Source organism: Gouania willdenowi, chromosome 2, assembly GCF_900634775.1.
Source record: "Gouania willdenowi chromosome 2, fGouWil2.1, whole genome shotgun sequence".
Lineage (NCBI taxonomy): Eukaryota > Metazoa > Chordata > Actinopteri > Blenniiformes > Gobiesocidae > Gouania > Gouania willdenowi.
Window position 1 is genome coordinate 1,932,575 of NC_041045.1, and position 22,495 is coordinate 1,955,069.

A 22,495-nucleotide genomic window follows, 5' to 3' on the forward strand; every position below is an offset into this window, starting at 1 on the left:
GGTGTTCAGGTCATTTTGATAAGTTTTGCAGTATTTTCATGTTCTTGTAATAATGTATATTTCTATTGTGTTTTGGGAGTCGTTTTGTATGTTCTGTTTTGCATGTTTAATGCATTTCAAAAATCAGTTTGTGTATTTTTGTTTTGTGCAAAAATATGCAGGACATGAGCTATCCTGGACCAGACTCGAGCACCCCTGGACTTCCACTTTGGATGTGAAGCATCATCTGGGACATAATGAAAATAAATCCAACTCACGTGTCATCTTTCCTCTCTGAAAACCAGACAATAAAATATTATTGCATTTATTTTTTTATCTTTTTTCCTTAACGTGGCAACAACGTAGCATTAAAGAGAACACTGCTTTTGCTTTAACAATTGTAGACGCTTATGTTCACGAGTGTAACAAGCAAGTTCAAAGTCAAACAAAGCCCAAGAATGACCTTTTTCGTACTTGTGGATAAGAATGTAATTATTGTATTTTCACATGTAGTTCTACGCCAATTGACACAACCGTAAAACAGCTTTTTAAGACACAAAACCACTGGCGTTGCCAGGCAACAGTCAGTAATGAGTTCACAAATGATTGATTCAGCACCAGGAATTAATGACTTCCTATATCGCAGTAATTTGTCCAGTTTTTTTTTTTACTATTATATCGAAAAGTGAAGTGTGCCTAGCATCCAACATGTCAGTGTCTATTAAGTCATTGTGGTTCTGGGGCAATATACATATATGACCCCGAACCTAAGTCGTCCCAATCGGAAAAGTCAATTTTCCCCCCTTTTAAGGAAAAAAATTACAACTTCCTTATTATCGTGCCACATATTCACAATGTGTTTAAGTTACAATCTTCTAACAATAACTCAATGATATCAGTTTTTGGGAGAATAATTTGAAGGTCCTGGGATATCTGAACAAACATGAATAATATGGTATTTTAATTAACACATTTTAGCAAATTCTACTTTTAACTAAATCTTGGGCCGAATTGGATTCTCTGGCAGGCCTGATTTGGCCCACGAGCCATGAGTTTGACATTTCTGGTCTATAATAAGCCGTCTGCAGACAAAAATCCACTGTTTATAGTTGCAGATTAACTTCAGTTAAAAACATAATTAAAGGAAAGGTTTTTGTTTGACTTTAGGAACTTCCAGGAGAGTGAGGTGGTGACGATAAATCACATGGCAAACAAACAAAAACAGTCTTTGTACAAGCAACACACATTAATCAGCACTTTTTTTCTTCCCAATTGTGCCACACCAGAGCAAAGACTCAGGTGTGGAGTCTAATAAGTGATCAGCACAGTGCACCATTCATGTCCCGTGGGAAAATAACAAACATTCTACTCCTCTGATGTGCCTCAGCTGTGTTCAGCCCTTCGTTATGTAACTGATGACTCATGATTCCATCGCCTCCCACAGGACATAAATGCAGCTAATGTTGTCGTCAGTTCCTTAATGTAAAAAACGACTTGTCCCTGGACCACCTCCGAGCCCCTGTCAATTTTGGCGGGAGCCGCCGTCGCTCACTGCTCTGCCCCGGCGTAGTCTGGCCGTCGAGTCTGAACGATCTTGGGCCGCGGGGGGCGTGGCTTGTCTTCCCCGTCGCTGTCGTCGGGCGACGAGCTGTCGCCGGGCTTGTCCTCGCAGACGTGAACCACCACGCTGGGGGTGGTGGGCGTGGCAGTGTGGAGCTCGTACTTCTCCCCTGAGACACAGAACTGAAGTCAGTCGACACTAGGGTTGTACGATATGACAGATTTATGATTTGCATGTCACGATACTAAACAATACAATATACATTGCAATATATTGTGAGATCAATAATAACAAATGTTACCTCTAAAAGTACAAAATGGTATGATATACAATGCATTTCATTTTTTTAAAACTTGCGAAAACAAATAAATGGTAAATAACTGTAATTCAAGTACAAACGTAAAAAACTAGTAGTACGTTTATTAAAGTGTCAAATTACATTTTCAAAAAAGTTTCACTGTTTCTTCAACAACACATTCTGATTCTGTTAAGTTCTTAAATTATTTAATATAAAAGCTACAAGTGCCCAGTATATTTTATGAAAATAAAGTGCAATCAAATTTTTGTCTTTGAAATACATGATTCAAATATATATTTTGCTTTAAACTTTTTTCAAAAAAAATTTAACTTTTTCTTCTACAACAAATTCTGATTATATAAAAATATTTTTAAAAAGTAACCACATACATCTATAAAAGGGCCCAGTATGATTTATGAAAATAAAGTGCAATCAACTTCCAAGTTAAAATGCATTGAGGAGTGATTAAATATGATTAAAAAAATGATAATCGTGCAGTGAAATATGGTTTTTTTTTTTTCTTACACCACTAGTCAACACTGTTGGGGTTTAGGTTGTGTGAGGAGGAACGCACCTGGTCCCAGTTTGGAAATGGCACACAACAAGTCGTAGTTGATGACAGGTGTGGCATCGTGGGACTGTTCCCAGCCGACGGGGGGGGAGGCGGGAGGGGAGATCAGGAACTGCTTCTCTGGCTTGGGGGGCTCCAGACGTGGACTACCTATATGGAAACACTGCAGGACACAAGTAGACGTGTAAGACAGTGCAGGAGATCATTAGTCATATTTAGACCAGCTTCCAGTGTGTTAATATTGTCCTGCTATTCTCACTTGGAAAAGAGATTCATTCTCAGTTGTAGTATCTACTTTTTGTGATGGTGCATGTGTAAGCACTGCAGCCACAAGGATTGGGGGGGGGTAAGTCAGGGAGGGACTCTGTTGTTTCATATACCCGTAGGGCAGTGGTTCCCAAACTTTTTCTTTTGAAAATTTCAACAAAATAAGTAAAAATGTTGTCTATTCTTCTGCAAAACTCATAAAAATGTGCCAAAACATGCAATCACATATTTTAGAATCAGTGTAGCCTTGGCTTGTAATTATTCCTGAATATTTCTGGTTTATACATAAAACTAAATATACACAATTTGAAGTACAAAATAAAAACATTTGATCACATTCTTGATAATGAGAATATATTTAAAATTTTGAAAAATAAACTAAAAAAAAACATTAAAATCTATTAAATATGAATAATGAAAAATGTTAAAATAAATAAATGACAGAATTTTTTTTTCAATTAATTGCCACTATGTTAACTAGCCTAGATGAAAATGAGGCCTAAAGCTGCTGCAGTAGGTCTTTCGTTAATTCAATTGGTCCAAAAACACATCGATCAAATGTATTTCCAAATAATAAATTCGTATTGATTCATTTTTGACAGCCCAAAAAACTATTTACCATTTTGGTTTGTTGGCGTTACCTTGGCGAAGTAGAGTCTCATCTCTTTGCCGTTGAAGTCCATTTTGTGGAGCTTGAGCCGCGCCTCGGCTGCTGCCAGAACATTGCTGAAGCTGATCCTGATCCGGCGGAAGGATTTGAAGTATAGAAAATGCACTTTCGGGTCGAAAGCTTGGAATAGTGCTTCGAAGCTGGCCTAGAAGAAGAAAACAAAAAAGGATGAAGAGCACTTTAACGCCAACTTTAGATTCATCTTCTATACCCAACTGTGTCGTACATACAAGTGTCATTTATTGGAGGTCATATGTGAGATATGCAATCAGGTTTCGGGTGAGAAAAAGACCGCCCCCTAGCTCCGCCCCATTGTTCCCAGTGCATGTGCAGCTGTGGCTTCATTCTCAGAGGAAATACTTGGCCTGAGGCATAATCATTCCATCCAAACATATGAGCTCAGCTAAGTCATAGTCATCTTTATTGTCAATTTTTCCAACACGTGCAGGACATACAGAAAAATTGAACAAACCTTTCTCTCTGAGCCACGGTGTAAACTAACAGTAGAAAGATTTTGAAATATAAAGGATAAAAATAAAAACACAGATTTTCAAAAATTTAGAGATACTTTGCAAAGATGTGCATTTTGAAAAAACAGCAGCAGCAACAACAAATGTGCATGGACTTGTAATAACTGCAAGTATATAAATACAAGGCACTAACTTCGCGAATAAAAAGTTAGTGCTTTATATTCATTTACTTGCAGTTAATACAAATCCATGCACATTTGTTGTTGTTGCTGTTGTTTTTTCAAAACGCACATCTTTGCGCAGTATCTAGCAATCATGATGAGATTATCACCAATGACACGTGAAGTGAACAACCTTGTGGTTCTTGATCAAGGCGCCTGTTTTTGAATTACAGTAGGTCAGACCGTTTCTACTGGGTGATTCAATTCCAAACAGATTCATCGATTGGAAGGGGAAGTTCAAAGGCAGCAGGAAGACATTTTGTCCTTAAAGTTGATGTGATACAAAAGTTACTTTCAAACCTCAGGTCCATAGCAGGACTTTTCCTCTGATCAAACAACGTACCTAACAAAAATTAAAGGCACCAACAACAGTTTAGGGAAAATATCCTTCTAACTCATGCCTGATTACTTACCATTTTATAGTATAGAATGGGCGTGTCTTAACTGTTACAGGAGCCCCACCCATAATAAAGGCATTTTTTAAAATTTCCCTCTGAACGGCAGGTCAGGAGAAAGCAGGGGTTTAGTTACTCTTTAAATGTTTATTTTCACTAAAACATTGTGACAAATGTTTTTAGGTGTTGCAGATCTGGTGTGTGGTCAGTGGTATGTTATTTATAACTAGTGCAGTGCCCGTAGGAAGTATGTATTGATAGAACATCAGAACATTGGTGCTACCTCTACATCCCTATGTTCCAATATTCTAATGGATGATATAACGACTGTAGAGAGCAAGGACTGATGACATCATCAAGCTAGGACTGATGACATCATCAAGCTAGGACTGACGACATTGACTAAAGAAGGTGGGGCGTCCAAATAAATCCGACGTTGCACACTCTCAGGTCAGTTTGTTCCTGATCCACAGAGATATTTGAAGAACATACAGAGAGAGATTCCTTGCTTTTATAGAGATATGATATAATTATAAGATAGTGTATACTTTTAAAAACGCAAGGTGGATTTTCTTTAAAAATGGTATGAAAATTAAACAATTGCATAAATTAGGAGAAATAAATTGTTTCATGTTGAAACCTCAACATTTCCTTCCTTTTCAAGTTACCGCTAGCGTTCTTTATTATTTTACCCTTTAACTAAAGTTAAACTGTGAAAATTTTGTATTTAATAAGTGCTCTTCTAACTGGTAGCCCTTTGGACTACACAGTACCTATGAAGTACTGTAGCTCAGTTTCAGAAAGGTTGGTGACCCCTGAACTAGAAGATGCTACAGTTTCTGTACCAACAAACAAAAAAACCAACGTGTTACGATCCAGCTTTTCCTTAATTTCAGAAGGAGTAATATTTAGGTTGTTTTACCTGTGTCTCAGGACATTGGAAAATATCCAGGTTGGTCACAGAGGCGATCAGACAAAAAGGGTTACATTTGGTGGTCTTGAAGTGCATGATGGGAGACAGAGGAAGCTGAAACCCTCTCCACCTAAGCACTGAGGTCAAGGGCCGACGGGACCTAGATAAAGAGGAAGGGGGGAGCCGGGAGGGCCCGGAGTACGTTGCCTTCCCCAGGGTTACGAATGAGTCGGAAGACAACGAGGATTAGGAGTTTCACCTCACACCTGGATCTTCTCTTCTGGATCTGCTTCGAGCTTCTGAGATGCAACAAATCTAAATGTCCAGGAAGGCAAAGTTGAGCTTTCACCAGTCTCCGCACTTGAATCTTAATGAGAAATATCTGCAGAGAACCAAATGTGTCCTTCAGCTTCTTCAAAGCACTGCCTCCCTCTCTCTCTATCTCTTCCTCTGCAGCAGACAGATAAACTGAGCTCCTGCCAGGCGATGACGCACAAGCCCCTCCTTTTCCTCCCTTGGTCTTATTCATTCAGCGCAAGCCAGTGACGACAAGCCTCTCCCTCTCTCTAAAGCTCACCTCTGACAAATAGGACAACTGCAAGACTGCGTGTGTACCAAACATTCGGAAAATATTAGCTGTTCACAAATTCCAGACCAGATAGGACAACTCAGACACACCTGGACACGGAGGGCAGAGGTTTTGAGTCATAAAAGACTGCAGCGTGAAAGGTTGTTAGGGTAGAGGGTAGGGCTGAACGATATATCGTTATCGTATCTATATCTAGATATGAACTTTCAAGATATGAATATCGAAAAAAGTAACGATATAGACGATATAGATTTCTCCTCTTCCCGCTCGCCCTGCATACAACTCTGGCAGTTACAACAAACATCACTTTAACGAGTGCCCTTGAATGCACCGCTAAGGCCAGCGCGCACACACGACAGAGACAGCGGATAAATTAAAAAGAAAGAAAGAAAGAAAAAGAGTACGGGAGATAATGCGGCCGGTGGCAGTGCAGAATCTGATTTGGTGCCAAAACATAGATCATCCTCCATAATTTAGAGGTATTTTGGATTCAGAAAGGACGATGTTAACCAGAGTGAGGTGTTGTGCAGGTCGTGGTTCGGACGCTGGACAAGCGTTATAAAATACCATCCCGAACACATTATAATCAAGTGGCCATTCCGAAACTTTATAATGAGTGTAAAATGAATGTTGAATCCGTGCTCCATGATATTGATCATTTCGCCACAACCACGGACCTGCGGTCGAGCCGGACAACCGAACCTTACATTAGTTTAACGATCCATTTTATTACTACAAACTTCGAACTCCAGACCCGCTGTCTGCAGACATCATTCTTCCCCGGGGAGCATACCGGGGATAATATAGCGGAGGAGATGAGAGGTGTGTTAGCAGACTGGAACTTGAAGGAGGACCAACAAGTTTGCGTAACGACTGATAACGCATCGAACATGATAAAGGCTTTGGAGGTGAATGGTTGGACGCGCCTTCAGTGCTTTGGACAAAGGCTACACCTGGCAATAGGTACGTTTTGCTATGTTTATTTTTATTTTTTAATTACTTTCAGACAGAAAGAGGTAGATGTGTGTGTCTGTGTGAGAGAGAGAGAGAGAGAGGAAACAATTTGCATTATTATGTGGTTATTTAGCTGTTGTAATATAATAATTAATTATTTTGTACATCTATTTGGCAAAGAATATGTAGAAGTTGTGCTGCCTGTAACTACCTCTGTTCTGTTAGTAGCAAATGCATTTTCTGTATACAGTCATGTGATCTTTTGAAGAATATAAATGTTGTTGCACTTCAATGCACTTTCAATGTTCCACCAGCTGCTGCATTTGTTATTTATTGTTAAAGCAGAGCTGCAGTAAAATGTTTGATTTTTAATTTATTTTTTCATAATTTATCTTAATGTTGATGACTGGCAGTGAGTTCTTAAAAATAAAACTGCACTTTCCACATTTTTTTGTATCATGATGTTTTTATTTTTCTGAAAAATGCCTGGTTTTCATCGAACCCGTTGTCATATCATATCGTATCGATATCGAGATATCTGGCATGAAAATCGAGATATGAAATTTTGTCCATATCGTTCAGCCCTAGTAGAGGGTTTCAGTTTGCTATTAAAAACTAAAAAAAGCACAAAATCAGAAATCAAAGTGAATGCGTTAAAGTGTTTACGCATCTGAGAAAAACAAGCTTTAGCAATGGTTTTCACCAGTAACGAATACGGTTGCAAAGGGGCAGAAAACCTCTGGTTAATTTACACGAGAACTGAAGCTTGGGAATATTAAAGACATTAAAAATATTTTCTATTGAAATTAACTGTAAAATGGGAGTCCTTTTAAATAATTGACACTGATATTTGAGATGATGCTAAAATAAATGTTCCCAAATATTAGCTGTTGTAAATTCGTCAAAATGACATACATTGAAATTGCAATTCTTCACAAAATCCTTTTTTTTTTTAAGTTTTTCTTTTTGATCGACCTATTTTAAATCAAACTGGGCAGTGTGTATTATACAGTACCTAAGGCAAAGTGTATATGAGTCTTGTCTCTAACATAAGCATGTTGAAGTTAAACATTAGCAGGTTAAAAACTGTGTGCAGAGGCTAATCCTCTGTAGCCTGTTGTGATCTCAGCGTGTGTGTGTGTGTGTGTGTGTGTGTGTAGAGGGTGGACATGCCGGGCCAAGCGTTTTTTCCACTGCTGCTGTTGTTGTTTCATCTTCTCAGTTTTTCCATTCTCTCACTGAACAGACAGCTGGCTAACACGGGCGGAGACTGCAGCCCCCACGAACAAAGGGCAAGATCTGAGCTACCCACAGCAGCAATGTGTTCCCACCCAGCTGCTGTTCCTCAATCTCTCCACGTGGGATGTAGAATGCACCCAGTTGAACGTAGGACTGATACTGGGACATGTGGAGGAGGCACTCTGAGTTTAGATCTGTGTGTTTGACAATCTGCAGACTCATCTGAGCTAATCCCATATTATTGTGTACAATAAGCTTGGTCAATCAGTGAAAAAACAAGTTTGATTTACCATTATTTAACAAGTAATTGAGAACAAGTCTTAATTTGCAATGACTACATGGAACCAGTTAGGGTTAATGTACTTGCTCAATGTTCCACAGTAGATTTAAACCAGCAATTTACACACCTGGTTACTTAACCATTAAGCCCACAACAACAGTAACAAATGGTTTAATGGCCAACTGAGCTAACAGAGCTAACTGTGGGCAACTACTAAATGACAGCAAATGATATTTAGCTTAAATAACCAATAACATACAGTAGTTGCTCGTTGTTTGGGGACAACATTAAAGCTAGCTATTAGCCAGCAGTCACCCAACAAGAGACTCAAGAATATAGCACAATCCTAACATTTGGCTAAATGCTAGATTATGGCATAATACTAGCATTTGTTTGAATGCTAGATTATAACACATTGCTAACATTTGACTGAATGCTAGACTACAGTACAACACTAAAATTTGGCTAGATGCTAAACTATAGCACAAAACTAACATTTGGCTGAGTGTTATAATATAGCACAATGCTAACGTTTGGCTGAATGCTAAACTATAGCACAATGCTAACATTTGGCTGAGTGTTAAAATATAGCACAACGCTAACATTTGGCTGAGTGTTAAAATATAGCACAATGCTAACATTTGGCTGAATGCTAAACTATAGCACAATGCTAACATTTGGCTGAGTGTTAAAATATAGCACAATGCTAACATTTGGCTGAGTGTTATAATATAGCAAGATGCTATAATTTGACTGAATGCTAGCCTATAGCATAATGCTAACATTTGGCTGAGTGTTATAATATAGCAAGATGCTAATAATTGACTGAATGCTAGCCTATAGCACAATGCTACCATTTGGCTACTGGTTTACTTCAGTAAATCAGACATCAGGTAATTAAGGCAAAACCATGACTAAATGCAACAAAAGAACAAGACATGTGTTAACTTCCTAGGACACATTTCCACACTAAAACATATTTTATCTGCAGATTGGTAACTCATACTGAGGCTCAAAAGCTTTAAAACACAACAAAAAGCTTATCTTCCCCGTGTTGCAATAGGCTGTTGAAAACAATAGGCTAAACCACCTACTCTGTTGTCTTATCTTTTGTTTTCTAAATTTCCCTCATTTAAATAATCCACTACAGATTTAGTAAAGTAGCAGTAAATTAAAAATATGATTTGTCAGTAGGGAGAAATTAAAGGTTTCACAAATGATGTTTTTGGACCACGTCACACATTTCCACTGTATTTTTTCCAGTGACTCAGGCAGCTGAGGGTGTAGCAGTGTGATTTTAGCGTAACTCTACCGTTTACAAACATTCTCTCAAGCATATAAAATGTAAAATTGTTGTTGACTGTTAACCCCATTTGGTATGATTTCGAGAAGTTTAACAGCCAGTAAAAGTCATCTAATCTACAGTGCATTCCCCACTTCGTGGCAATAGCCTTTCTTTTTATGATGACAGGACAATCTCGCAAGCCTTGTTGCATTTCATTTGCAATAATTTTGATTGAAGTTGCACACCATTTATAACATTATGTAGTTGTCATTTTGTTTACAAATGATGCTCTGTCCAAGTTGCAAAATTTGCACAATGACAGGGATCCGTAGTTTGACTGCATGTGTCATGCATTCTGATTCATTCACTATATTATAAAATTAACTGCCGTCTTAAAAACCTTCGAGTGCACATTAAACAATAAGTTACTCTAAGCAAATTTACTGCAGTACCTAATCTCTATCATTAGAAAATGTGGTTAACACCAAGTTGCGATTGAAAAAAAAAAAAAGTAATATACCGTAAGACCGATATAATAATAAAAAAAAAAATACTGAAATAATTGATTTTGTCATATTTTGTTGTTAATCTACATTTTAAACCCACTTTCAACAAATAATTCGTGATGGGTTTTATAGAGGATATACTGTGCCTTTCCAATGATATAGAAAAGTATTGAAAATTTATATTTTTAAAAACCACAGTGATAAAATATTATGTTCATTTTAAATATTACAGGCATAATAAACAACGGCGTTTTATACAGGATTTTCAAGAAAATCCCGAATTTCGAGACGAAATGGTGAACCGTTGCCGTGTCTTTGGCTGTACCAATCGATCAAACAGTGAAACACATTTGGAGTTTTATCGAAAATCGTAACAAATCAGGGAAAACAATCTCATCAACCAAAAGCTAGCAAAGCTAAACCAGGATCTAAGAGGCAAAAATCGAACCGAAAACTAGCTTGCTCGATATTTGATTACATTGAACATTCTGCCCGGCAACTATTTTTGTTATTAAAAAAAATAAATAAATAAATAAATACAGGCTTATTGCAATGTTTGAGTCAACTTTTTAGATTTTTTAATGATAATCACAGAGCGAGTCAAACGGAAGTAACTCCCCTCAGTTGTTAAGGTAACACAGCAGCATCTAGTGGCCACACCCTGTTACTACTCATCATTGTGTTAGACTCAAGTCCCCGTAGACTCTTAAAACAAACCACATAAACGTACCTTTCCGTCACCGTCGTCGAAAACATCCTCCGGTACTTTGCAGGCGATCAGAGCCGTCTGTAAATCCGTCAGCTGGACGTCCATGACGGCCTCCTCTTCCACCACTGCAGTGTCAGACTGCTGCATTGTGAATCCGTCAAACCGCAAACTGCAGAAACCCCACAGTTAGCAGCTGGAATGATGGTTCATCACCCGTTTAACACCCTGGTGCTGGTTCCCTAATGGTTCCTTACCGACTGAGGTCTGTTATTTCATGCTGAGGCCGAGGTCCTTCACAGTAAAGCCGCTCCGCCTGGTTAAAGCCACCAATCTACGGTGACACCGCTTTCAGTGCATCGGCTCGGCTGGGATTTGAATTTAGTTTTCTTTAAAATCAAACTAAACAAAATGTAATTTCTCTCTGTCAGCTGTAACACTGCTACTTTCTTTAGCATTCGTTAAGGGGATAAAGGATGTGACGTAACGCAGAGAGGGAAGTGCGTCATTTGCTCTTTAAACAAATGAACTCCGCAATAACAAATACACACATTTTATATATAATAAAATCAGCTTAGTACATTTAACAGTTTTACATAACATGTATCCCTGTAACATTCATTTTCAAATATACGGATAAGAGTGATGAATTCACTTTTTGTTTAAATGAAGCTGAAACGATTTTATATTTTTTATATTTGTTTTTACCACTGCCCATATACGTTATTATTCTGGAATGGGGTTATACAACAGAACCAAAAAATAATATCTTTAATTAGTCTCATATCATTAATGACAAAATTCCATATCCATAAATCAAAATTTTCAAAATCCTTTCCAAATTTTCATTTTCATTTTTATTTTTTCTCAAATTGAGTTTAGTTATTATATGAATACTCTAAAGCTTTTGAAAAAAAAAACCATGTGGCATATTGTGATGCCTGGATTTGCTTTTTTCTTCATACTACTGCCGTTTGCCCTGTCTCTGTTCTTTGTTCCCTTCATGTTGTGTTGCTAATTTGTAAACTATTGCAATTTGTCAATAAAATTGCGGAAAAAAACTGCAATAACAAATATTCAATATAATTAAAGTAACACTGATTAAAAAAAAACTAAACAGAAATTTAAAAAATAAAACCAAAATAATGGGTTTAGATCAGGCACTTTTCACATTGTTTTAAAATCTTTTTAACTCATTTAGAGAATGTGAAAAACATGTTTTTAAACACCTACATATTTCCTTGATTTTCAAGCAAATTTGAATCTGACAAAACTCAAGAGACAGGAAACCAGAATCTCAACCCTTAATTTTCAAAATCAATTTTGTTGTGCTTGCATGTAAAAATAAATAAATTTAAAAAAAGCTCAACAGTCTTACAATATTTATAACCAAACAAACAGTTCTCTAAATCAGTGTTAAACATTTGATACATAGGCTATACATTCAGCTCTCCAGTGTTGCCAACTCCCCAGTAAGAGGAGTCTGTGTAATAATTATGTAGACTGTCACTAATATAATGTAGAGGGTGATTACCACTTCCACCAGCCGTTTGGTATCCTATAATGGCAGTGTTGACCGTGAAGTTAATGCACTGGAGAACAGAATAGTTCTAAATAATTTGTTGTATAATGTGAAATTAAATGTTTCTCAGTGGTTCTGAAGTTTCTCTTTAAGAAGCTTCAAGTTGTGCCTCAGTGGCAAAAGGCTTAAAGCTTTTGGTCATGTGGGGATCAGTCTTCATTTAATCCCTTGGAGAGAGAATGCAAGAGAACAAGTATTCGTGAGGGAGGGTGAGGAAAAAGGAGAGCGCGAGAGAGTGTGATTTTAATGTTTAACAGTCAAGGCATTGATTAATTACACAGACTCAAGTAAGCCATGCAAGGAGTGCCGCACCTTCACTCGAACTAAACAACCTGCTTTTGGTCTGAGAAACTGGATCTTCTTTACTGCGCTTGGACAATTGGGAGCATCTTTGAACCTTTAGAAGTCTTTTCAAACTTCACGGAATATTCTGGAATCCTCCAAGCTAGACTCAGCATGGCTACTCTGTAGCTAAACTAGTATTTTAATCCTTTTGTGACTTTTTCCTCGACGGTCGCTGCATTACGTTCTGTGGTTTATTAAGTTTTTGGCTTGGGAACAAGTGCCATTCTGGAAATTTAACCCATTTTGCCACTAGATGTTCTTTGCAACACAGGCCCGCTTGCACAACCTAACAGTTTGTGAAAACTACATTCTAAGTAAGTAAGCTGCACCATTTGAATGGCACATTCAAGTTCCTGCCTAGGTTTAGAAATGTCAAGTGGAACTGTTCTCCATAATCCACAAGAGATCTGTCCAGATGTAGAGCCAAAAGAAGAAGACAAGGCAGAAGAGGATTATGATGAGGTTGAACTAGCAGAGGAGGTAGGTGAAGATATTTTGGACATACCAGAGGAAAGCTTTGGGAAACCTGAGGAACTAAGTGAAAATGAGGTGGGGCGGATTACTACAGTTGCAGGATATTCAGTTATAGACCAGGGGGAGGGAGACGAGGACAAGAGCCCTGGAGCAGTAAACAATGAGTCCTGTAAAGTACACAGACAGACAGTTGCAAAAGACGAAGATGAAGAACCTGATGAGCCAGACAGCCAGCTACCATTACAAGTCAATGAAACAAACAATAATGACAGACAAAATGAATCTACAGGAAGTGTTGAAGCAACCATCAAAGGGGAACCAATGCCAGATCATGCCAGTGATGCAATCCAGGAGCACAATTCAGATGTTCTCAAGGAGAGACCAGGAGAAGATACTAATGATAACAAAGATCTTGCTGAAATTTCCAGTACTCTTGATATGGCAGTCAATATTGACAATCCTGAAAAAGATGTGACTTCTGGTAATTCTGAAGAAAACAAACCAATTGAAGTGGAACATGATTTTTGCAAAACCCAAGTTTCTAGTATCGATGACACAGTTTTTACAATAGATGACATCGAAGAAGAGTTACAAAGAGCGGAAGAAGTGTCTACTATTGATAGCATCTCAGGGCAAGAGATGGATTGCTTACAGGCAACAGTTGAAGAAATATTCAAGGACATATTAGATGATGCAAACACTGAGTCAAATTATGAACTGGAAGGTGAAGCTGATAAAGTAGGAGAACAGTCAGATTTGTTTAAAGACCTGCCACATTCAGAAGAAAAACATGGATTTGGTCATGACATAGATCAAGTGCAAGTGGACCAGCAAGTATTAGAGTTTGGGGATATCACGCAAACAGAGTTGGACAGGGAAGGAAAAAGCAAAGAAGAAAGAAAGACATGTGATGATGGGGGCACAGAACCAGACAGGCATGAAACTAAATTTGAAGAAGAAAAGCAGCATGAAGAGAGTGTTCAAAAAGAGACTCAGTCAGCTTCAGCTCCAACAGAAACTATGGTACAGCACCACAAAAGCACAGAAGACGACTTGGACGAGGTGGAAGAGGCATTAGAACTAGAGCAAGACACCTTGGTGGCACCGACAAACAAGGACTTTTTATCACAAGTAATGTGCGAAATTCAAGAAAAACTTTCACGAATCCAAAAAGATGTGAGGAGACAGTCTGAAGATGAGAAAGAACCATTGACAAAAGAGGAAGTTGAAAAACATCAGAAGAGAGGACCAGAAGCAACAGAAATGGAGAAAATGCTGGAGATGGCGGAAGAGCCTGTGACTGTTTTGGATGATGAGATTGAAGAGATAGACGAGAGCCCAAGCAGAGAATTTAAATTAGAAGAAACACTTCCTACAAATGAGAAAAGTATGGACAATCAAAACACACAAAGAGATGTGATTGACGATACAGAGAAAGATAACACACTGAAAGAAAGTGTCAGAGAGGAAGAGTTAGATATAAATGGTACAGTCAAAGGACTGAAGGAAGCAATGGAGAATGGCAACCTGGGCCCTGACCAACAACTGACAAAGAAAGAGGACTGGGGAAGGGCACGAGTACCTAGGATAAAAGATGACGGCTGGATTAGTAAAGACCAGCCAGAGGTTAAGGACTGGAGGAAAGAACTGAAACCGATAGGGAAAGAAAGCTGGGAGAGGGTCACAAAAGAAAAACAGGCAGGACAAAAAAGTCTTCCGAACAAGGATGACTGGATAAAAGAGCTAAAGTCAGTGATCAAAAACGAATCCCTACCCAGGAAGAGGGACCAACAGGTTAAAAAGAAGCGTGTTGTTCTGCTGGAGGATGGCCATTCCTACATCCCTCAGAGGGAGGAGATGACAGAGAAGAGGAGAGAGGTCAAACTGATCGCTCATAAGAAAGTAGAGAGTCCAAGACCACGTGGGGACAGCAACACACTCCAAGAACAGGACTATGAGATCTCGCTCTATGTCAAGGTAATGCCCCTTCAACACAAATATGTTGTCATTCTTACTAAATCAGAAAATCACGGTTACCTTAAAGGTCCCTTAATACAAACAATACATGATTGAAAATTAACCAGTTATTCATGGTAAACATTTTTGAAAAGTCAATCCCAAAATCAAAACTTTTCAAGACAATGGAGTGAGCACCTCTGGTCCTTGACTGGACATATTAGGTGACATCACATTATGTCATTGAACATCTTGTTAAAGTGTTAAAGACATCAACTGGCATTAACTAATGATAACCTCCTTAATTAAGTCAAATACTTAATTTTGGAAGAGGTTTTTTGATAAAAATCTGCTTCACGTGTTGAGTAGAGAGATTCTCTGTCCATAAGTGTGAAGAAAGACTAAAATCTCAGTTTATAATCTGGAGCTACACAAAAGTGGAACAATAGATAGATTTTTTATAGAATGTCTAACTTTAAAGTATATGGACCACCGTCACAGCCTTGCTAACCCTCAGGTTCACCCTAGTCTAGTTTGATAAAAACCTTTACCCTGCCATCAATGGGGATGTAACTGGGACCATTACACCTTCCTTTGTGTACATGTAGCATATGCTAGCTTTTCACTGGCCAAACAGTTGAAACCAGTAATGCCCACTCTGGTTCTGGATAGCCCCTTTCCTGTATGTTTTACACCAGAGATGGGAAACTTTTATTACTTCCCAGATAGCATATAAATGTGGGCCACTTCTCCGGCACTTTCGCTATTGTTCTGGCCCCTACGAAATAGATGTGAGCTAAAATTGGCCCACATATGTTGCCGTTATCTTGATACATACTTTCGTTCGTTTTAGCTGAATTATGGCAAGTTAGCGTTGACTAATCTGGATGTCAGCTAAAAGTGGCCAATAGATAAGGTACCTCATTTATTTGGTCTGTTCTTGGCTGACACCTGCCATTGCAATGGCTTGGTTTTGGCAAACAGGAGCTGAGCGCCCAAATGTCATCATTCCATGTGGTATGTGGGTCGACAGATCATGCCAGGTGTGGGCCCACAAAAAAAATCTATGTATTTGCGGTGTGCACATTAGCATGAGATGTGTGAGATCTCTTGATCTACTTACCTTAAGACAGTGAGACTGTGAAGTCCTAATCTATCTATAATGGTGGCCTATTTTGGTGACAGGACTGATAACAGGAAGTTACTTATTATTATAGAGTATCATATACCTCAGAGAGGGCTGACAATGGACACAATCATGCACAAATATATTGTATAACATTGTTTTTGTAACATGTAGTGCTAACATGAGTTGACATGCAGAGAAAACTGTGTTCGAACAGTCTGGGAAAATTCACTTAAAAAAAAAAAAAAAATCACTGTTTGTTCCTTCTGCAGCACATTCCTGTCAGAGGCCAGTATGATTAAGGGTATTACTGGGGAGGTTTAATTTAAGAGAGAGAGCGAGAAGGAGAGAAAAGCACTACATTTGCACATACCTGCAACAAACTCTTGGGCTAATAATTGAACAATAGCGCTCTTTGTCTGGGCTGACTTCACAGCAAAACATAATGGTTAATGGGAATTTTAGCGGAAACTAAATTAATATTATACCAAATGCAATATTTGTGTTGTAAACAAATCAACTTTTTATGTAGAGTGTTGCATGTTTTCCTGATGAAAGGAGTGCTAAATAGTCCAGCGCTATAGCAACATGCTGGGTTAATCTCTGCATTCTCACTGTTAAGCTGATTAGGTGCTCTTTGGTGCAGACAGCCCCGGTCACAGTGCTGCAGTGGGAACAACACGTACTCACGGCATGTTTTTTGTTTAGTAGTTTCAAAACAACGATATGAATTCAACTACAACACCAATACATTTAAAAAAAAGTAGATCAGTTATAATTAAAGCAGATTAATGACCAGAAAACACACAATATACAAAACAAAAAGTGCAATTTCCATCGCCAACCTCTGTAAATATACAATATAGACAAGTAAGCAGCAACTTCTGTAAGATTTGAAAGGGTTCTGCTGTTATTTGCTGACTTTTCTTCACGCTGCGCTGTTTTACTATTTTACTCTAAAGCTGTTGCTAAACAAAGCGATTGTTTATAAGGCTTCACCCACACGTGTGAGTGAAAATACATTAATGACATCATAGTAGCAGAAAAGCCCAACATCTTAGCTTTCAGAAGCTGTTAGGTATTTTTCAGTCAAGCTAACTTTGACAGAGATATGACATCTTTGGTGGGAACCTAATCTCTGTTAAACCGAACAGTTTTGTCATGGCAGACAAAAAAAAAAATTGGCCATATTTCGATTTTTTTTTTTCTTTTCCAAGGGCAAAACCTTTGCCTTGTCTCAAGATCATTAAAATCTACTTCCACTCTGCTCAAAGCCAAATAAACTAATGAAGTTTTAGGTAGACGGCAGTGTGTGTTTTTATTAGAGGAAAATACTTAGAGAGGGTAGTTTTTCCCACCAATATTAAAGTTAGGCTTAACATCTTTAATTCCATGGAAGGATATAATTATACAGTGACCTAAAATTAGGTTTGTTTTATGATAGTTGCCTTGTTTTTTTAATCAAGCCAAACTTTATTTGTTTAGCACTTTCCATGTATATCATACAACCCAAAGTGCTTCACATTAAAATAAAGGTACAAGATGAATTTAAAAAAAACAACTTCATTAATCTAACAAATAATACAAACTTGAATATAAAAAAAAAAAAAACTATAAGATACAATAAAAATAAAAAAAAGAAAGCAAAACAATGCATGCATGGAATACAGTTGGAGAGCTTTTCTTCCCACTCTGACTGTACATGAAATTCCTTAAACACCCACAGCCACATTTTTAAAGATGAATCAGTTTTCTAATTACCAAATGACTTCACATTTTACGGTCATGGGTATGTTTCAATAAAGAAAGACATCATTTAATTGCTATACAACGACCATTACCCCAATTTATTTGCAAAAAGGAGTTAATGTGTGGGAGACATTGACATACCAAAGCAGGCAGCAGATGATCCCACAGCACTGGGACTGAGTCTTGGAGAAAGCTGCACGTTGGTTGTCATGGATTTGTTTTCCTGAGTATGACTAGCTGTACAATGCAGTGACTCTGAGCTAAAAAAAAAAAATCTACCTTTGGGACGGAGACGAGCGCATACCTGAGAATCATGTCCTGGTGTGATATTGCAATTCAAAAATTGGGTTTTCCCTGCATTGAACTTTTTGTGAAGGTAAGCACCATTTGCACACATTTTGCTTGACGTGCCTCAGTGTGTCAGAGATGTCCAACCGAACCAATATTATGGTCATATTATTACGGCTGTGCATTTTACAACTGCAATAATTTATGATTGTGTGTGTGTGTGTGTGTGCTTAGGCAGGAAGTGATGGTGAGAGCATTGGTAACTGCCCCTTCTCTCAAAGACTTTTCATGATTCTGTGGTTAAAAGGAGTAATCTTCAACGTCACCACAGTTGACCTAAAGCGGTAAGAGCGACTCTCACACTTTGACTGTAAAAGGAAACCAACACAAGGGATGGTTAACGGCCCAACTTCAGACTAAATTTTAGGTGGTGCCCCTTTTGCATCACAGTAAATTCCACTGCTATTTTAGAACTTAAACCTGAATATCTTTGAAAAATTATTCTAAATGATAACATACAAGTAATGAATAAAAATTAATTTTAAATTTAAAAAAAACAACAAAATATATGAATATATTTTACTTGTAATGCATTTTTCTTTTTAAACAGATCTGAAAATGTGACAGAAAAAAAGAATAATAAACTCAAATAATGAACTAGGGATGTCCGATATTAGTATGAGGATATAATATCAGTACATATTGATATTGGGTTTTATGTTCATAATAAAAATATGTATTTATAAGTGCATATCTTGGTATTGTTTGATTTATAAAATCAAAAAGTGTTAATCAGTATCATCATAACATTGACCATCTCTGCTATATACCAGTGGTTCCCAAATGGTGCTCCGCGGCACACCGGTGTGCCGTGAGGCAAGTCCGGGTGTGATGTGGGATTTTGTGACAACCATACATCATTATTGGAATACACAACTCCACAAAAATAATTATTTTTTAATTTACTGTTTTGTATGCACTCATTTCATAATACAGAGACAAACTCTATACCTACAACTTTTTGGAAATATTTTGTTAATAAATATTTAATGAGTAATATAGTTGTCTGTCACATTTTATTTGGAATTAGTAAATCATCATGCACATTTACAGATATTGTACATGATGATATGAGTGACAACACGTGTTATAATGGCTATTTTGCACAATAGGTGTGCTTTCAGATTTGTACTTGTTTGGGAACCACTGCTATATACCATATACAATGTAAATCCAAAGCTAATTGACACCATTAGAGTCAAATCAAACCACAACCAGCTCATAGTGTCAAACTCCTAAACTCCACTTTCTAACTTTGAAGTCTGGTATCTACATTTGATGTTTCCAGAAAACCAGCTGACCTACAGGATCTGGCCCCAGGAACCAACCCTCCCTTTATGACGTTCAACGGCGAAGTCAAAGTTGATGTCAACAAGATAGAAGAGTTTCTGGAAGAGAAGCTAAACCCTCCCAGGTAGTGATACAACACAATGTTAGATCTATTACCCAAAGTAGAGAGATCACATTTTACTCTTCGCCAACAGCAAACAGATCGCTTATAGACATGTAACCACTCGTATGTGTTTTACCACCAGGTACCCCAGACTGGCTCCTAAACATCCTGAAGCCAACACAGCTGGCATAGATGTGTTCTCCAAATTCTCAGCGTTTATCAAAAATCCAAGAAGAGACGCCACTGATGGTAAGAACTAGTGTGGGTTAGAATTGTCAATTCAAAACAAACAACACACGAGATCAATTGAATAGAATACAGGTCACGCACAGTGTTTTCCAGACTAGAAGTTGCTACGTTTTCCTTAAAATTGAGAAAGCATTTTAGAGTCTGAGGCGATATATACAGTACATGCATTTTTCAGTCCTAAGCACAATCTAGTGAGTAAATATATGAATTGTATTTCCCTGTGAATGTATAGTGGCTAAACACTGTGCATTTAATTAAAAAACGAATACCAAAGATAAATAAAAGAATGATAGACTGAATGGATCATGTGTGCCAAACTCAAGGCCCGGGGGCCAAATCTGGCATTTTAGGTCATCAAATCTGGTAAAAAAGTCCAAAATACGTAAATTTTTATCCAAATGACCAAGTTCAGTTGTAGATATGACTCGAATACACAAACTCAATTAAACTCTGCAATATTACAACTTTCCCATGCTTTTTTCACATGACTGCAGTCATTTCGAATCTCAAATTGTTAAAGATCTAAACCCCCCCCCCCCCCCACCCAAAAAAAAAAAAATAAATAAATGGTTGCAATATCTATAAAATGCAAAAGAGAAAATCCTGCAGGGTGTAATATCTCTCAATTATTGCCTGGATCCTTACATACAGTAAGTTTTGCATGAAGGAAAAGTTTTGGGACATTTTTGAAATTGCTTGTTTTCCCGCCTTGAATCTGCGTCCCACTTAAGATCAAACTTTTGGCCCTTGAACAAAAATCAGTTTGACACCCCTGGGTTGGATGAATGAGTGAATAGACAGATCATAGTGCTCTTTGTTCTGTGTCTTAACCTAATGCTTGCAGCGCTGGAGAAAGCCTTGCTCAAATCTCTCCGGCACATTGACGACTTTCTGAGAACTCCCCTATCTGAAGAGATCGATGCTGACGCTTCCGGAGATCTGCCAGAGTCCTCCCGAAGCTTCCTTGACGGTCCTGACCTGACCCTGGCCGACTGCAATCTTCTGCCTAAACTACACATCATCAAGGTTTGTTTTGGTCGTTTCAACACTATCCATAATCTGAAGTATTCACTGTTACCTGTGTGCTCAGGTTGTGGCCAAGAAGTACCGTGGGTTTGAGATACCGGCTGACATGGTTGGGGTATGGAGGTATCTGAACAGCGCCTACCAGAAAGTGGAGTTCACCAGCACCTGCCCCGCAGACAAGGAGATCGAGTTTGCCTATTTGGATGTTGCAAAAAGAATCAAATGAACACATTGAGCACCTATTAAGAGCGATAATAAATGGTGTGAAGTAGTAGATAATGTTTTGTGAAAACCAAATTATTCTATTAACATATAATCAAACGTTTATTTCAACAAATCTTTGTAAACCATTTCTAATCATAATCTATTAATGTATGTTTGTAGGCATGTTGTGTGATTTCTGGTTTTTCAATGATCGCATGATAACTGTCATACTTTTTTTTGCGTTTTTATTCAATGAGCATTATTGAATGGTGTTTAATCAAATGGGTTCACTATGTAGTAAGAGTATCAGTACTTGTTTGGGTTACGTATTGACACTGAATGAATCCATGAGATTTTGGCAAAAAATAAAGTAAAGGCATCTTTGCTTTACGCTGTTGGAAGTTTGTCAGTAAGAGTATGTTTTATTGGGATTTAGCCATTAGTTGCAATCAGTCAAGAGTCAGACCAAATGTATACACTTAGTATTTTGGTTTTTAAATTTCACTTTTTGATTTTTTTGGGGAGGAACTTAGAGATAAAAATCCTCTTTTTTCTTATGTTAATTTTTTTTATTATTAAATATTTACTGGTCCCTTCTATAAATTCAGGCTTGTAGGTGTGTAGATTATTTCTTTTTTCTGTTGTCCTGATACTCTGTATTATCTCAGCTACACACACATGCTTTTAGACATTTGAAACATTTTCGCCCGTTTTGATGCCTTACTCCTATTTTTAGGTGTTTGGATTTTTTTTGCCTGTGTTTATGCCTTACCTTTCCTTCATTTGAGATTTTCATGCATTACTATAGCCTTACCTCAGTTTATAGGCATTTAAAATGTTTTTGCCCGTTTTGATGTCTTACTATTGCCTTACCTCCCTTTGTAGGCGAAATATTTTCACCCATTTTGATGCCTTTGTTAGGACCTCCTTTAGGTCGTTTACCCAAAGGCAACATAAACAGGATGTCAAACAGAATTAACTGTGGTTAAAATATTTACTCAAAGTTCTTAAAACTAGCAACATAATCTAAAATAACTCAACAAAACAAAAGGGAACAAAGACCCTTGCTAAACTGAACAAAAGCAGGGCAAACACTGGGCTAACCCTATACAGGGTCATTGCACCCAGCGCCCACCCTC

The 22,495-nt window shown here is 37.8% G+C and overlaps 2 protein-coding genes across 4 annotated transcripts; one reads left to right on the forward strand and one right to left on the reverse strand.

The window, feature by feature from the left end:
• Positions 1-262: 262 nt before the first annotated feature.
• rcan1b (regulator of calcineurin 1b) lies at positions 263-11,399 on the reverse strand. Of its 2 annotated transcripts, XM_028465647.1 has the most exons (5): positions 11,162-11,399; positions 10,929-11,076; positions 3,318-3,491; positions 2,413-2,572; positions 263-1,709 (listed from the first exon to the last, which is right to left on the reverse strand). In XM_028465647.1, exons 2-5 carry the CDS (start codon positions 11,052-11,054, stop codon positions 1,528-1,530), a joined length of 642 nt encoding a protein of 213 aa, XP_028321448.1. In that variant the 5' UTR covers positions 11,055-11,076; positions 11,162-11,399; the 3' UTR covers positions 263-1,527. The 2 variants fall into 2 exon arrangements, with proteins under 2 accessions (XP_028321448.1, XP_028321458.1); XM_028465657.1 differs by lacking the exons at positions 10,929-11,076; positions 11,162-11,399 and adding an exon at positions 5,355-5,817.
• A 1,270-nt stretch (positions 11,400-12,669) lies between these two features.
• On the forward strand, positions 12,670-21,678 carry LOC114474615 (chloride intracellular channel protein 4). Of its 2 annotated transcripts, none has more exons than XM_028465036.1 (6): positions 12,670-15,282; positions 18,659-18,768; positions 19,773-19,898; positions 20,020-20,126; positions 20,971-21,152; positions 21,217-21,678. In XM_028465036.1, exons 1-6 carry the CDS (start codon positions 13,168-13,170, stop codon positions 21,376-21,378), a joined length of 2,802 nt encoding a protein of 933 aa, XP_028320837.1. In that variant the 5' UTR covers positions 12,670-13,167; the 3' UTR covers positions 21,379-21,678. The 2 variants fall into 2 exon arrangements, with proteins under 2 accessions (XP_028320837.1, XP_028320845.1); XM_028465044.1 differs by lacking the exon at positions 12,670-15,282 and adding an exon at positions 18,204-18,512 and having other exon boundaries at positions 21,217-21,673.
• Positions 21,679-22,495: the final 817 nt, after the last annotated feature.

Coding starts and splice junctions, on each gene's coding strand:
- rcan1b (XM_028465647.1), bottom strand. CDS start 11,054: ATGCAGCAGTCTGACACTGCAGTGGTGGAAGAGGAGGCCGTCATGGAC. Junction 3,492..10,928: donor TCGACGACGGTGACGGAAAG/GTACGTTTATGT, acceptor TTCTTCTTCTAG/GCCAGCTTCGAAGCACTATT. Junction 2,573..3,317: donor TGAGACTCTACTTCGCCAAG/GTAACGCCAACA, acceptor TGTGTCCTGCAG/TGTTTCCATATAGGTAGTCC.
- LOC114474615 (XM_028465036.1), top strand. CDS start 13,168: ATGGCACATTCAAGTTCCTGCCTAGGTTTAGAAATGTCAAGTGGAACT. Junction 18,769..19,772: donor ACCACAGTTGACCTAAAGCG/GTAAGAGCGACT, acceptor TGATGTTTCCAG/AAAACCAGCTGACCTACAGG. Junction 20,127..20,970: donor AAGAAGAGACGCCACTGATG/GTAAGAACTAGT, acceptor TAATGCTTGCAG/CGCTGGAGAAAGCCTTGCTC.